At 54.2% G+C, this 16695-nt stretch overlaps 1 protein-coding gene across 1 annotated transcript in view; it reads left to right on the top strand.

Moving 5' to 3' along the window:
* Nucleotides 1-8279: 8279 nt before the first annotated feature.
* POU2F3 (POU class 2 homeobox 3) overlaps nt 8280-16695 on the top strand; it is a 76793-nt gene continuing 68377 nt past the window's right edge. Inside the window, exons 1-2 of the mRNA XM_080816451.1 lie at nt 8280-8473; nt 15034-15102. Of these exons, the coding sequence (XP_080672577.1) occupies nt 8446-8473; nt 15034-15102 (97 nt within the window). The 5' untranslated portion in view covers nt 8280-8445. The remainder of the gene's footprint in view (nt 8474-15033; nt 15103-16695) is intronic.

Below are 16695 nucleotides of genomic sequence, written 5' to 3'. Positions count from 1 at the left end.
ATTGTGGTGGGATCCAGGTTTACTTGGCCACAGTCAAGTTAGGGATGGGCAGGGAGACATCTTTTCAGGCAGGTATGTCTCTTCCTGAACCCGCTTCCAAGGACCAACTTTAACAGTGCCAGGCAGCCAGGGAGGGAGGTGTTCCTCCGCGGGGCCCTTTCCTCCTTCCCCTGCTGCCCAGTCCAGGCCCTCAGTCCTGCTCTGGGTTGGGGAGGGGATTGCTGGGAGAAGGCACCGCCCTCGTCCCATCCTATATGTGCCTTATTCACTGGGGGTGGGGTCCCCGGGTCATATGCCTTTTCTCCTCACTTTCAAATAGCCTAAAATACGGTTGTTTTTTGAAGGGTGCTTTTCTAATCTTCCTTGGGAATGACTAGCACCTCCCAGCCTGCCTGTCGCCTGCCATGAGGGGGTTTCTGGACTCTGTTGTCACCACAGACTACCCTGCCCGGTCTTGTGGCACGGGATAGGAATTAAGATGCCCTGAGCCTTCGGGTTGATGCCACACTCGGGCAAAGCCCACACTCCCCTCCTTCCAAGCGACTCTCCCCCTCTGCCCCCCTCTCTCCCCACCCCCTCGGTGTCAGGTAGCTCCAATGCCAACACCACAGTCACTTCTCTGGCAAGGGTCTCAGGGGTCCATGTACCTCAAAATCCCTTGAGATTAAATACCTGTCCAGAGTCAGCTATTTGAGAGATGCCCAGATAAGGCTTTACATTCCTCAAGACGCCTTCGTGCACCTGTGAAAACACTCGGGGGAGGTACTAGGCCTACGACGAACACTCATTTCTCTGGTGCTTCCGAGCTGATGAGGTGACTTGGTATCCATTAGCTCGTCAGCTCGTGGTAGCGATCCTGGGACACTTTAGGGATGTGGCTCACCAATAAAATTACGTGACTTGCCCAAGGTCAGACAACTGCTTCGAGCACCGTTGGGATCCAACCCTCAGCCTTCTGACTCTGCATACCTACTGACCCTAATGGGCTTATCAGACTGGCCCCCTGGAACCCCAGAGAGAACAGCTCACCCGTGGGGTGGGGAGAGCGGGAGCAGTACGAGGTGGGCAGCACCCCCCGAGGCCAGTCCCACATACCAAGCTCTAAACATATGGGGGTGTGCACCCCGGTCCCCCATGACTAGAGTCGGCAGGAGCGGGCTCCCACTTGCTCCCTTTGACCATGGTGAGCCGGGCTCGGGGTGGGAGGCCAGGACCCTGGGCCTCACTGGAACCTCTTCAAGCCACAGGTGGCACCAGGCATCCCCTGGCAGGATCACCCCAACCTGGGCTGGGCCTTGCTGTACATTCTGTGGGTTTTCTTCGGGTTCCTTTCTCCACAAACGTAGTCAAGGTAAGTCCTGTCCTAGAACCTGGATGAGGTGGGTTGTGCCACCGAGGTGTCTGGCAAAAAACAGGGCAAGGACCCCTCCCAGGAAGTAAAACTTAAGGGTGACCGTGCCTGTGAGAATGAGGGTAATGGTCCTATCTGAGCTGTGTGCATTTGGGCGTGGGCCGCCCCCCTCACCAGCCCCCAGTTCCTCATCTGCGAAGAGGTGGCCACCTCGCCGGCCATCAGCGTGTCCTTGCCGGCTGGCATTCTGCCTCAGATTGTCAGGCCTGTGGCTACCGGTGCCCAAATTGTCCGAAACTTGCTCTTCCAAGCCATGCTGTAGAGAAATGCTAAAAACGGAACACTGCAAAACCCAATATTTGGTAGAGACTGACAGATTCCCCCTCCAGATGGGGCTGTCCCAACTTACACCCTCACCAGCAAGTGCACGAGAGGCCCATTTCCCCACATTTCTGCTGCAGCAGTCGGGGTTCTCTGAAGACAACCACTAGGATACACAGAGGGAGAGATTTATAGTAAGGAATTAGCTCGTGTGATTGTGGGATCTAGAAAGCCCAAAATGCCAGCAGCTTAGGCAAAAGTGGATGTTGCCATCTTGAGTCGGAAATCTGCAGGGCAGGTCAACTGTCTGGAAATTCAAACAGCATTTCTGTTACAGTCTGAAGCCAGATTCCTTCTTGGGGAAACCTCGCTTTTTGCTCATAAGGCTTTCAACTGATTGAATGAGGCCCACCACATTATTGAGAGCAATCTCTCTAAAGCCAACTGATTGTAGTTGTTCATCACACCCACAAAAATACCTTCACAGCAGCATCTAGATTTGTGTTAGACCATGGCTTAGCCAAACTGACATGTGGAATGAATCATCACACCGGCTATCACTTGATCTTACACACAGTGTTGGCCACTTAGACCTTGGAAAATGTTAAATAAAGAATTCTGGGGTTTCTTCTCAGATCTCCACTATGGACTGAAGCCAGGTAGCAGGTTAACGGCCCTGCGGATTGTTCTGGTTGCCCCCCACCCCCACCCCATTCATTCCCTACCCTCCTCTGCTCTGCTCTGTGCCCCAGGACACCAACCTGCTGATGGGCCTCACCTGGGCCCCTTTACCTCTGGCTCAGCCAATGAGAAGCCCCGGAGATCAGAGGGCAGGACAAGAGGGATTTCCAGGCATATATCCCGGCTCCTTCCTGCTTCTGGAACACACCTCTGCGCTGGCTTCCCTGCTCCAAGTTCCAGACCTCCTTGGGCTCCTAAACCACGATTTCCTCCTGCCTCTTCACCCCAGCCTCTCAGCGTCCCAACTCCCTTGTTCCCTTCACCCTGCTTGCGCCTCCATGAATAAGCAGCGCCTTCATTAAAGGCTGTCCTCCGTGTTGCATTGACTCTGTTTCCCACAGAGACCCTGACTGCTGACCATGGCACTCCCTGCTGGAGACCTAGAAGAATGGACAGTGGGATGGAAGAAAGCGAAAGGGAGGTGGAGGAACCCACAGACCATGTGGCAGGGACCCAGGGCATCCCTTCTTGGGGAAGAGCCCAGCCTCAGGGGGCTTCAGGTGGAGTGAGGGAAGGAAGGCAGGTCACAAGCCACCTCAGGCCCCAGGCCCAGGGGGTGTGGTGTCCACCTCCCCGGTGGTGACCGGCTGCCCACCCCCAGGGCCCCGCAGCAGGCCCCCGGAGCACCCCTCCATGTTTCAGTTAGAGGATGTGGTCCGGTATCAGGAAGTTGTGTTCCCTGTTCCCCACTCCGCAAAGCATCACCGGCCTGGGAGCCTCCTGAGAACGGGGACAGTGTCTGATCTGCATTATGTTTCCAGCCCCTAGCTTAACCCACAGTGCCAGTGGGTACTCAATACACACTCTGAATGGATGAACGGGGGAATGGCCCCTGACCTTCTATGCATCGGGGTGTGGGATTGCATGTAGCTCGGGAGCCCCGGAGGGCACCGTGGGAGTGGGGCATTTTAACCAGCAGAGCTGTCCAGCAACAGGATGGCCACCAGACAAGGCCAGGACTCCTGTCGCTGCATTGATGGGGCTAAGGCTGGCTGACTCAAACTGGGGTTCCCTGGCAAAGTCTGACCTCCGATGGGAGCACAGGCCAAAGACCCAACAGCATGCTGAAACCGAGATTCAGTATCTCCCACCTGCCTGGAACTGGGGCCCTCACCCAAAGTCCCCCAGCCACGGAGGGCATTCAGGGCACCACAGCGGTGAGAACTCTCCAGTCTGGCAAGTAAGGACACTCGAGCCGAGGTCACACGCGCCCCATCACCGCAAGAGGGCGCGCTGGCCTTAGACTTGCCCCGAGCTTGCGGGCGCTCCCGGAGGCTTACCTGGTCCGAAGTAGACCGGCAGAGTCGGGAAAGGACTGAGGCAGGGTTCTGCTGAAGGGGTCATCGCAGTGGCAGACCCAGGCCCAATGCAGTTCCCAAGACCAGAAAAGCTCATTGCAAGACAGTTGTTACGCTGTTTTAAAATCAAATCCGTATAATGACTATGTTTCAGAACCTTCAAGTGCAAGTGGGCTGTGCGTTTGTGTGCGCTCCTCCCTTTAGAGGTGAGTGAAGGCTGGCCCTAGGGGTGGGGAGAGCGTGTCTCGGGCTGGGGACTGGGCATTGGGGATATGGCGGCAGGGAATAGCTCACGGTCCTGACTCCCTTGTCCTCTCTGGTCCACTCCCCAGAAACAGTGGCTTTATCCCCGTTCCCAGAGCACCTCTCACTTTGTCACCGGACACTACCCCCCAGCCCCATCCTGCAAGACTCCTCCTGGCAATGGAGCCATCAGATTGCCTCTGAGGCGTGACTTTAAAAGAGGCCTGCAAGTTCTTCTTGGTCTCTACTACCTCCCATCTGCTCTTTTGGGAAGCCTGGGCTGGGATCATTCCATTCCCTGTGGTTGCCTCAGGCAGGGAGCTGACCCCCACCCCGTACCCCCACGCTCTGGGCCCTGCAGCCCATCTGGCAGACAGAAGGAGCTAGAAGGGACTTGTTGTTTGGTGGCCTTCCAGGACGCCTGGCTCTCCACCCTTCTCCCAGCCCTGACAACTCAATCCAGCTGACATGACAGGAAATGGGAGTGAGCAACAGGGCCCACAGCCAAGGAGGCCACTTCTCTTTGTCGAGGTGGAGAAGGGGACCGGGGGCTCACCTCCCTCCCCAAAACACCTTCTCTCAATGGGAGATAGTGCATCCAGCAATGTGTCTGAAAGGGGAGGCTGGCTCCTGGAGACTTCTGTTCTGGAAGCAGAAGCGGCAGAGGGCATGCTCAAGTAGAAATGGGGCCTCGAGAGCTAGTGACTTCCGGGGGGATCAGATGTCACCCCAGGAAGGCCAGGAGGACCTGGGATAGAGTCAGCGTTGATCACAGTTTGGAGACTACATGATCCTGGAGTAATCTTTTGGCTACTCTCTGGAAAAGCCCTCCAGCTGTTGAGAAAGGATGGGGGTAGGGGAAGCAGGGAGCCCTCATTTGCATTTCATTTGCATTTCATTTGCATGCACCTCTTTTGATGTCCAAAGGCAATGAAATTTCCTGTCCTTGCTTCTTTTTCCCTTTCTTTCTCTGTTCATTTTCTAACCTCCAGGCAACATCCTATCTCTCTTCTTTTCCCCCACAGCTTTTCTTCTCTCAAGCCAAACAAAGAACAGGGAGTATTACGTCCAGAGGGTTGGCACCTTCCCCTTCCCCAGGATCTCCCATCTGCCCAGAACTCAAAAGCTGGTTTCATGGAAATTCTGAGTTCTAGGAAAGAGGGAGGGATAAAAAGGTCTTTTGCACTCCCATTCAGTTCATCTCACTGAAATGATCATCAAGCAAGTCCGAGAAGGAACGAAGAGAGATTGCCCAGCTTTGCCCCTTGCCCCATATTTGCCTGCCACAAAGCCACCCATCCTGCTAAGGGTCTCAGCTCTGCGGTGACTTGTCCACTTGCTCAGGAGTCCTGGGCAAGTTCCACCGTCCCCGCCCTCTGTGGCCCTGGGTACCTCCTATGAATGATAGTCTAGATTCCTTTCACCTGGAATGACATGATCCCAGAAGAGAAGGGGAGGCTCCAGCACAGACCCTGGAGGGTAGGATTAAAAGTGCTAGCTTTAAGGGCGCCTGGGTGGCTCATTGGGTTAAGGGTCCACCTTCAGTGCAGGTCATGATCCCCCGGGTGAGCCCGAGCCCCCTCGCTGCTCAACAGGGAGCCTACTTCTCCCTCTCCTCTCCACTTGTACTCTCTCTAGCTATTTCTGTCACTATCTCTGTCTCTCTCTCAAGTAAATAAATAAAATTTTTAAAAATGAAAAAAAAAATAAAAGCGCCAGCTTCAGAGTCAGGCAGACCTGTTCTAAACCCTACTCTGCCATCTACTAGCTGCATTAATTTCCCTGACCATCAGCTATAAAAGGAGTCTCAAAGTCGTGTCTTCCTTCTAAAGGTGTGCTCAGTAAATAAGAAGGTGCGTGCCCGGCGCACAGCACCTCTCTTGGCAGGTAGGAAGCACTCAATATTTATTGAATGAATGAGTCCAGGGATGAAGGTGAGGTAATGTCTGTCACCCTCTCCCCACCCCCACCCCCTCACCCTCCCCTCCTCCCACCCGGTCTGGAATCCAAAGCTGTTCTTCCAACTGTGAACCTTCAAGGTCCCACCTCTGCCTCTATGGTTTGCCATCCGCAAGAGCTTTGCCCCATCTCATCCCCAGGGCCCCAGAACCCCAGCCTGCTTGAGCTAGAAGGTCCTTGGAAGCCATAAGTCCCATACCACCACCACCACCGCCGCCACAGCACCCCCACCCCCCAAACCCAGGGCTTCTGGAAAACCAAAGCCCAGAGAAGAAAGGCATTCTGCACATGAAAAGAGAAACAGCAGGTCCCAGATGTGGTGGTCAGAGAACCAGACCATCGTGTACACAGCCACACAGATGTTATGCAAATTGACATATGGAGATCACAAGCACACGGGGGTATATAAACTATGGGCAGGCATTTCTCTAGCTTGATGGCAGGCGAAATACCATTGTAGATAAGAAAGAGACCTCAGGGAAGGAGCCAGACCTGGAGTGGAGGAGAGAAGGAAGAGACACGTTAGAGGTGTCCTGACAGGGGTCCCTGAGTTCAGGAGGTCTCCGAGAAGCCTATACTGATCTCTTCCCCCAGACTAAGAATCAGGAAGAAAGTCCTCCTCTTTCTTGCCAAGAGTGGAAGAAGAGAAGATGATGTGACTGGGGGAGGGTGGTTTGTATGAACCTGAACAGGTACTTACTGGGCAGCTCCTACCCCTCCACGGCCTCTGTGGCACCCACGGAGTCCTCCCTAAGCCTGTGTGTCCCTGTGCTGTGCTCAGTGCTGGGGGCGGGGGCAGCCGGGGGAGGGGGCAGGCAGCCAATTAGTTAAGGACCTGGAAGGAGGACAAGAAAAGCCCCACAGAACCTGCCACAAGGGCTATGAAGCACACTGTAGTGTTATGCTAATTTAGTCAAAGATCAGATCACTTCCAAGTTCAGAACGGAGGGGGCATTTGAACTGTGCAGAGGGAGTAGCAGGCAGTGTTTCAGATCAGGAGCCCTGGTTCTTACTGGCTGTGCAACCCTGGGCAAGTTCCACTCTCTAAACCTCATCTTACCCACCTGTTAAATGGAAGTAATGAGTCCCATTTACGAGTTGTTATGAGGACTAGACAAGATCGGAAGCCTTTAAAGTGTTGGTTAGCACAGTGCCTGGCACAGAGCGGAGAGCTCAGTAAACGCTGGATATTATAAGAGGGGTCATCGGGGTGGGGGGGTGGGTAATGTATCAGAGGGAAAGAACGCCATGAACAAGGCAGAGAGTCAGAAAACTCAGGACCTGCTCTGCGAGCAGGAAAGAGTCCTTGAGATGAAGATGAACGTAGGTTGGTAGGGACACTTATCTGGAAAGGAGGGCAAGGTCCTGTGCTCCTGTCAGCCCACGGCTCTCTGGGCTTACAGACAGGTGGTCCCTTGGCCTTGGCACCACTTCCTGGGACCTAAAGAACGGAGGAGAAGAGTCGGGAGAACTGAGATGATGAGTCTTTGCTGGGTGCTACAAAGAGCACTGGAGGGAGAGTCCAGAGAACTGACTGAGTCAGGCTCCAGCACTAGGAAATGGTATGCCTTTGGCAAGTCCCTTCCCAGCTCTGTAGATGAGGCAGGTGGCTGTCCCCACAATCCCTGACCCTGGTAAATAATTTTCACATCATCTTCTCAGAGAGTCTCAGAGACACCTGGGACCTGGAGGACAGGCAGGAGACAATGTCTTCACCCGGAAAATGGGATAATACGCTGGGCCCCATCTAGTTCCTAGGATGTTGTGAGCACCTATGGGTGGCTGGGGGCAGGGGGTTCTCCCACCGGCTAAACTGCATATGGATAGATTCGGGTTAGGACGAGCACCCGCCCCTTTTTACAGGTGAGTAAACTGAGTGCAGGAAGGTGAAAAGCCTTGGCTCTTGTCACACAGCTCGTAAGCCCTGGCGAGAGAGCAAAGCCGGATTCTTTCCAGAACACCCCCACGGCTTTTCTAAACACTCTAGACTCCTTGCAGCTCTTACCCTTTGGGAGTCTGTCCAGAGAGCAACTCGGGCCCCAGCTGGATAGTCCATCAAGGGTTCCTAAAAAGGGCGAGCTGGACCAGGAGTCTGGGGCGCTGTGGGCGCGGGTCGGGAGAGGCTGCCGGGCCAGGTTAGGGCAGACAGGTGTTCCGCAGGGTCGGCGGGACCCGCCCCGGCAGCAGCCCGTGTCCCCCTCCCCAGGTCCCCAGCTCCGCGTATGCAAATCACTGGTTTGCATGGGCCCGGGGCCAGGCGCGGGGGCCCTGCCAGGGGGCGTGGCCGGCGGCCCCCGCCCCGCGCCGCGTGCTCACCTGGGGAGTGTGGCAATCCTGGCCGTGCAGAGCGCTGCCCGGGCGGGAGCAGCGGAGCGCGCGACAGCGGCGGCGACGGCCCCGGCAGCGGCTTCCACGGCGGCGGCGGCGGCGGCCGGGGGCGGGAGGAAGGAGACCCTGGCTTTCCAGGGGGCCCGGCTGGGGCAGTCGCGAGGGGCCTGGGGGGGCGCTGGCTTTGGCCCCGGCTGGGGCAGGATGGTGAATCTGGAACCCATGCACACAGGTGAGGGGCGGAGGGAGTGAGCGCTGACAGGTGACAGAGAAGGGGCGAAAGAGCCAAGGAGGCGAGGGAGAGGGGCACCGTTCTGGGGGGGGTCTTCTTCCCCAGCGACCAGGAGAGGGCAGTGTGGATAGCGGGTCCCCCAGGGGCCAGCGATGTGGGTAGGTGGATGTCGGTGGGGGGGGGACCCTGGAAAAGATTGGAGGTGGGGACTAGCGGGGTGAAGGGTGGGAAGCCTCGGATCTGGAGAGTGGCAGACTGTGTGGGACTTGGGTATGCTGAGCTGTTGCAGTCTGGCTGAAGTTGCTCTGTTCACTGATCGCAGAAGGGTGGCTCGCTCACTCAGCCAGGGGTGTGGACCTGGGAGTGCATAAGTGAGGAAAATACTTGTATCCACATGTTACGTGTTTTGTGTCTCGGTCCTTTATGTGAAGTGGAGGCAGAGTGGGCATTTGTAAGGTGTAGTGGGGCACTAGGAGAAGCGAGTGGGGCCTGGCAATTGCAGAGACACACCTGGGGCAGGTGCAATGTATTGATTAGGGCTTGTGGAAACGTGTGTGCCTGTGTATCAGAGGTGAGTCTACTGTCCTCATGTGTTGTGGGGGGAGAGGTGGAGCAGACCCCATGTGTGAATGAGTGCCTACCCACAGGCTCTGTGGTTATCGGCAATACTGTAGGCTGGGGAATCCGTGTGTAGGTGTGGGTCAGGAGCTCTGCGGGACCCTGAAGGAGAAGCAGCCAGACACAAGGACCCGTGAGACTATGGGATAGGTGCTTCCATTTCTGTGTCTCAGAGGGGGTGGTGAGAGGTACACCCTCTGTGTTCCATGTCCCATGGATTCAGATACCAAACCCCCCTTTCTTCAGGGGAAGGAAACTAGGGGATACAAATGCTTTTCCAGGAGTCCGTTGCCCCCTGTGTCAGTGGTGTACGGGCCTGGCGTGAACCAAGTCCCCTCCACTTACCCTGCTGATCTATCCTTCCACAGCAGGCTAGGACAGGAGCTGCTAATCCTAAATGGTCACGCTTGGTGTTCGGGTGGGCCTTCTAGACGTCTGAGGGTTTGAGTGGAGAACAGACACAAGGTGTAGAAGGCTACAACTGATTTGGCCATTTCAAACCAGCAAGTTGCTTCTCAGAGTGGGAGGGTAGCACCGCATAACTTTCATTTAGGATTTCAGGGCTGTTGATGGGAATTTTGTACCTGGGCTCCTTTCTGGAAGAGTAGGGAGGAAGAGGGAGGAGAGGCAGTTTTCCTGACCCATCGCAAGGAACAGAGCCATCTGGAGGCTTTGGCCCTTCCTGGGGCCCAGCAGTCCCGAAAACAGGCAGCAGCAGGTGCATGGGGAGCCCCAGGGTCCCCAGTTCCCCAAACACGGTCCTGACAGGGCTGAATGACAGTCAGGCTCACAGAGACATGTTGACTCTGCGTGGATCTGCAGGTGTCAGGACATGCCAGAAAGGGCCAAGGGAGGCCAAAGGAAGCATCCAACTAGGTGTCATCCAATATCCGGAGAAAGTCTGTTTCCAAACCCTGTGGCACCAACATGGAGCTGGGCGTTCCTGGGGGCCATTCCCTTGCTCTCCCCACTTCACTTCCCATCAAGAAGACCTAGGCTGGAGGGGGGAGCAAGACCTCAGAAAGGTGGGCCCTGGGCAGGAAGTTCTTTAGGGACAAGATCAGAGACTTCCTAGGGGGTTTCCACCTCATTGTCTATGGAAGGCTCCCACTCTGGGGGAAGTGGGAGGAGGTGGGACAGCTGGGACCCAGCAGGGAAATGCCTAGGGGCTGAGAGGATCTGGCAGAGAGGAGAGCATCGAGAGGACCAAGCCCCCCACACCCTGGCCTTGGAGGAAACTCCAGGCTGACACCTCCCTCCCCGTCTCCTGGAGGCAGGGGCTGTGAGCTAAACCCAAGGGACGGTTCCCATCTACCTTGGGTGGGCTCCCTGACTCACTCGTCGACATTTACTGGCTGCCCTTCCCCAGCCCACTTCTTTCGTCTGCCTGCACCACCCTGAGAGCCCTCTCGGTCTCGGCCCCTCAGTGGTGTCTGGTTCCCCTTTGGTGGCACCTCAGAGGGATCTCTCGCCTTGGGACTTTCTGTGGATCTCTGACGGGGTCTCCATTTGAGGGCTTTCCTGGCTAGGTCTTCTCGGGCTTTTCGGTCTGAGGTCATCCTGTGGGGTCTTTCAGTGTAGGCCCTGCCATGGGGTCTGTGAGGGAGGGTCCCTCTGTGGAGTGTCTCATTACAGGTTCCTCTCTGGAGGACCCTCAGTCCAGGACCCTCTTGGAGGAAATTTGGTCTCTTCTGAGTCTTAGCTCCCCCTTCCTCCCCTCACACACAGTAATTCTGTGTCCTGCTGTTTTCCTCACAAACAGCCCTTTACCTGTGAATTTCCAGCCCTGGGCCCTTGGGGACTCCTCCTCAACTGATTTTACTGGAACAGTTTGGGTGAGGGAAAGAGGGGGAGCAAGAGTACACAAAATGGGGCACAGGTTCTCACGGGGTCCCACACTCAGGTCCACGAGCTGTGTGTCGCCCGAGTCGGCCCATCTTTCCACACAGATCACCTGGGTGCAAGCCGTGATTCAGGTCAGCCCGGGGTCTGAGCACTTTGTACTTTATAGAGCATTTCTCTCCGGGAGCATGAACACCTGAGCAGGCATGAGGTCACCAGACACGGGGGCACCCCAGCCAAGGTGTGGGGGGGGCCTCCCTACTCCCAGGTCAAAAACAGGCAGAGGGGTAGACAAGAGTCAGACAGACAGCTGGGGAGGGAGAAAAGAGGGAAACGGAGGGAAACAGTGGGAATCTGGCCGGAGGGGAACACCTGGTTGGCCCCAGGGCATCTCTTTTTCTGTCTTTCTCCTCAGTGGGAGCTGTTGCCTATCAAGGTTGGGATCAAGTCTCACAGACTAATACCAGTTACAACTCCGGAATACCATTCAGGTTGGAAGGCCTCATTGTGAGAGGAAGTGGCTTCATCTTGAAGAAGTGACAGAAGTCTATGCCAGGAGACAGTTGGAGTCACGACTAGCTCAGAGGGAGGACTGGTGGGCCCCTTGGTTTTCTTCTGGTAGAATTGCCCCCACCGGTGAGCCTGTGAGGAAGGGAGGGAGTCAGGAGGCAGCTCCAGTCCCTTCAGAGAGATGAAAATGGACCATAGGAGAGAGAAGGGTAGGCTCCCTGCTTCCCCCCATTGGCATAGCGGGGACCTGGGCGTTCAGTACAATGCGGACTCTCTGTCTACAGCCTGGGGAAGCCTCAGACTTTGCTCCTTCAGCCTCACAAACGCATCCCGGTTCACGGATGTGTGAAGAGGAGCTGCTGTGGGTCAAGCCAAGGCACAGGGAGGGGGAGGCCAGCAGCCGGTGTCTTGCCCCAGCTTCAGCGTGTACTGGTGCGGGGGACGCAGGTGAGGGTCTGTGTCTGGAATCGGGAATCTTACGCAGAGCAGCTGAGCCTCCCCAGGGAAGGGAGTGATGGCAAGAAGCCTACTCAGTCGCCTGCCTGTCGAGATAAGAAGAGCCGAGAAGATGAGCCCCACCCCACACCTCCCTCATTCACCCCTGGCAAGTGCTGTCAGACAGGCAAAGGGCTATGGCGTCTCAGGGAGTTTCGGTGTTGGCCCATTTTCAGACTGAGACCCAAGAGTTCGTCCCACCCATCGGCCTCAGCCTCCTACCCACAAGAACTGGTTCTTAGTCTCTCAGCATCCTGTGGAACTTAGGAAAAGCTTCTGTAGATCATCCCAGCCCGCCCCTCCATCCAGGCTCCAATCCCAAAGTGTCACTATGTCACTCCCATAATGGGTACATCAAAGGAGAAGATGTCCTGGCAGAGTATGGGCCTTTGCCTCCTTCAAAAGTCAATTTTAGACATGATTAGGAGTACCTTTAAAGCTAATTCAAAGGCTGAGTGAGAGATGGCTTTTGGCTATATTTAAAGGTGATGCAGGGAAAGGGTGTCAGAAGGGAGTCTGGGTTACAGGCATGAAATTGTGGTTTAGCTAAACAGTTACCCTTCTTAAATATCAGGAATTTGAAATAAGTTGATTTGAGAAGCTGGTCATCATCCCAGCCTTACTGCCTCTTAAACCCATACAGTCCTCAGGAGCTCTTTCCCCGTGAAGCCAGAATTTGGAGAACGCCTATGGCTTCCCAGGTAAAAGACAAATTATGGTAGTGCTGAGACAGAAAACCAAAGCTATTTCTTGTTCTGGGAGAAGGGGACTAACCCAGAAGCCTATGTATCTCTTTAGTTCATTCTTCTATTGAGAGCTTACTTTGCGCCAGAAACTGTGCTAGGCACTTTTCATTCAGTATTCTGTTTGCTCCTTAAAAGAACTCTGGGAAGTATCATTAGTCCCAATTTTTGTTTTTAATTTTTTTAAAAAATATTTCATTTATTTATTTGACAGAGAGAGAGAGCACAAGCAGGGGGAGTGGAAGCAGGCTCCCCACTGAGCAGGGAGCCCCATGCAGGGCTCGATCCTAGGACTCTGGGAGCATGACATGCACCGAAGGCAGACGCTTAACTGACTGAGCCACCCAGGTGCCCTTCATTATTCCCAATTTTTAGATGAGAAAACTGAGGTTCCTGTACATGGCCAGGGTCCCCCACTAGTTAGCCATAGCTCTGGGATTAAATCCAGGTCTGTGGGCCACCAAAACCAATGCCCTGAGGCCACTCTAGGCGCTACTGAGGCCGTTTAGAAAACTGAGGGGCCCGTCTCTGCCTTTTACCCCAGCGCCGTTAAAGAATCCCTCTGGGGGAAGCGTGCACTGAGCAGATCTGTGTTAGGCTGTGCCTAGCTCCAGGGGTCCTACGAAGTAAAGCCCATTTCTCTATGGGAGCAGAAGGTGAGCAGCAGCCGAAGTCCTTTGCGACTGTGTCCAGGGGACCCACACTAGTTCTGCATATTCACGTATGACTGCCTCTCTAGAAAGTTTCAAACTACAGCAGGAAGGGCTTAGGCTAGGCTCAAGAAAAGCCTTCCTAAATGTAGTACAGTGGGACAGGCGCTGCGGTACGGTGACAAGGTCTCCCCTAGAGGTCTGTGACTGCGCAGGACACGGAGCTCCAGGGATTTACCCGGGAGTCCTCCCTTGGTGGGTCTCAAAAATATTCCTCAGATCACAGTGGCTCCCATGGCTGCTTACTCCATGCTGATTCTGGAGTGTTCTAAGAGCTGGAGAGCCCCTGAACCTCGTCTGTGTCTTGCTCGGCATGGTAGTCACCCCTCCCACACCGCAGTCACTACACCCCCAGGGGCCATAATTTAAATCTCTGCCAGAGCCACACACATCACTGCCCGGAGGGGGAAAAAAAAGGAGGTTTCTCCCCGCTTTTCCCGCTTTTCCCCGGGTGGAGGTCCACCCTTTTCCCTCATCCTGATCATCTCCAGACCTCGGGCGTCCAGACTGCCAACTGCCTGATTACCTGATGCAAATTAAGGCTGCATGCTTAACTGGGATTGGCTGGGGAGCCGGGGATGCAAATTGCCTCACCAAGACTTTATCTGGTTTGAAAGAGTTAAAGTGCTGCCCCAGAGAAGAGGGTGGGGGTGGGGGTGGGGGGGTCAACACGATTTGAATAAAATATTCTTCTGTCTTTAACGGCTTCAGTATTTGGGTGGTTTAATAAGGAGAGGAGCTGAGAGAGTGAGTTAGTTCAAAGTTGCCTCTTTGCTTCTCTCTGCTGATCCTGGAGGAGACTTAGGGCCTCTTAGGTGGTGGCAGCTGTCTGTTATGGGTAAATGTTTAATTTATTGAAATGAAGCAGGGCAGCGAGGCCGGACCAGCAGCACTAGGGGGCTGAGATCAGGCCTGGTGTAGGTATTCTCTCTCTGCGGGGCACTGACCCGCCCACCATCCCTTTCTCCCTGAGCGTGTTGAAGGAGTAGGAAAGAAGGTAAGGATCCCCAAAGGAGAAGGATCTCCGGAGGGCCACACAGGAGCTAGGATTTGATCCCCAGGCAGTGGGCTCACCTCTGAGAACCAGACAGAGAGCAGGGGCAGGAACTGGGCAAGAAAGGTGAGAAGGGCAAGCCTGGTTTCAAGGGTGCTCTTACCTCCCAGGGTAGGGTTATTATGGGGAGGAGGAGGAGGGGAGGAGAGACAGATATTTCTTATGCTACTTGAAAAAAAACAAAATAAATCCCCCAAATCCCCAAGGCAATGAGGATTGAAAATGGGAAGCGGTTCCCCCCACCCCGCCCCCCGCCACCTCACCGTACCCCTCCCCTTGTTAAATTTTTACTAACTGAGCCTGGTGATTGAAGGAAGTGACAATGAATGATGCAAAAGGTGAGAGATCCCACAGTAGCAGCGGAGAAGGGGGAAAGAAAGGCCAGGGAAAGGAGGCGCGCCTGGGAGGAGGGGATTTGTGCCCTGAGCTTATGAATATTCTAATGATTGTATGTTTGAGAATCAGGAATTTGAAAGTCTGATGGTTGTTGTAATTACACATTCATCTTTGCTGTTTAGTTGAAGCCACATATGTCATAGCAAGAAAAATTGTGACCTGTTATTAAAATCAGTTGTGTTTTCCCCGCAGATATCAAGATGAGTGGGGATGTAGCAGACTCCACGGATGCTCGCAGTGCCCTCGGCCAGGTGGAGACAGGTAAGGGTCTTCTCTTCTGGGGAAGGAAGCCAGAAAGCACGGGTGGGAGCAAGTTGTTGCAAATCGTCATGGAACAATGCGGTATCTTTTCTTGCTTCATCTTTCAGCCAATCAGACCCCAAAGCTAGGACTCTGGCAATGAAGGAAGTCCCGTAGAGACATAGGATGTGACCCTGAAGTCTTCGAACAGTAGGTAGTGGTCTAGAGGGGGCCTGATGCTCCGGAACTAGGCTAGGAAAGGGCCAGATCCTGAAAAGCAAAATGGAATCAGGAAAGTTAGGGAGGAGATCAACTTCCTGATGCTCCTTTCCAACACCTGTGGAAGCAGCAGGCTGTGGTCCTAGCCGCTCTGACTGAGAGAAAGCACTGTGTGTCTTCTGTAGATGGGGACCGAGGCCTTTTAACCCCAGATTTCTCAACAGGCCCTCAAGGAACTGGCCCAAGAGGCCCGTGCACAAGCTTTCCTCTTCCAAATTACATGCATGTGGGTGGTAAAGAGACCCAGAAAGAAAGGCTCGGAGCCTGGACGAGGACTTTGCTTTGTGAAGAAGAGAACGCGGGCAGGAAAGATTTGAGAAGAAAGTTTCCTAGCTCTCTGCTTTTAACTCCACAGTCCAAGCTTTGCTTTGAAAGCTCCATATAATTAAAAAGAACTTAAAGAAACATGAGTATAAATTGTAACACCACCAAATAACTTTAATAGCCTTCCAACAAGACCTCAATTAGTCTTTCATCTGGATCATTAGAGACACAGAAATTAGAAGTGGAAGAGAATCAATGTCCCCCAGAGCTAAACTCTTTGCCCAAGTCTTCAGGTGCAGTCTAATCCCGTTCTTGAAGCTTGGGTCAGGGGCAGGATAATTGGGGGTCCTGGGGAGGGCATCTGCAGGATACACTTACCATAAACTTTTCTGCTCCCCAATTTAATATTAAAACCATCCTATTGCGCGGGTAGCAATACACGTGAGAGCTGTGGGTTCTACGTCTTTCTCTGTGAGTAGCGACAGCTGGGCTGGGAGAGTGTGCGCCGGTTGCGCTCATTTTTCAGTTGAGTTCATTGCGGAGTATGTTATACTGAGGGTCTGTGGAGGGGGCACTTGTTCTTGCCAGCTGAGAACAGAATTTCCTCCAGCCTGAAGAACTGGAGCAAGGCTTTAAAAATCAGTTTCGGGGGGCGCCTGGGTGGCTCAGTGGGTTAAAGCCTCTGCCTTCGGTTCAGGTCATGATCCCAGGGTTCTGGGATCGAGCCCTGCATCGGGCTCTCTGCTCAGCAGGGAGCCTGCTTTCTCCTCTCTCTCTGCCTGCCTCTCCACCTACTTGTGATCTCTGCCTGTCAAATAAATAAATAAAATCTTTTAAAAAAATCAGTTTCGGCTACGGTTGCCTGGGTGGCTCAGTCAGTGAGGCACCCAAGCCCGGATCTCGGCTCAGGTCATGGTCTCAGGGTCGTGAGATCCAGCCCTGCCTGGGGCTCTGTGCTCAGCATGGAGTCTGCTTGGGATTCTCTCTCTCTCTCTCTCTGTTCATTCGCTCTCTGTCTCTCCATCTCTAAATAAAATCATTAAAAAACAAAACAAAACAAAACATAAAATC

The sequence above is a fragment of the Martes martes genome (genome assembly GCF_963455335.1).
Source record: "Martes martes genome assembly, chromosome: 10".
Taxonomy (NCBI): Eukaryota; Metazoa; Chordata; class Mammalia; order Carnivora; family Mustelidae; genus Martes; species Martes martes.
The sequence above is the reverse complement of the archived record's forward strand: the minus strand, read 5'-3'. Positions and strand labels throughout refer to the sequence as shown.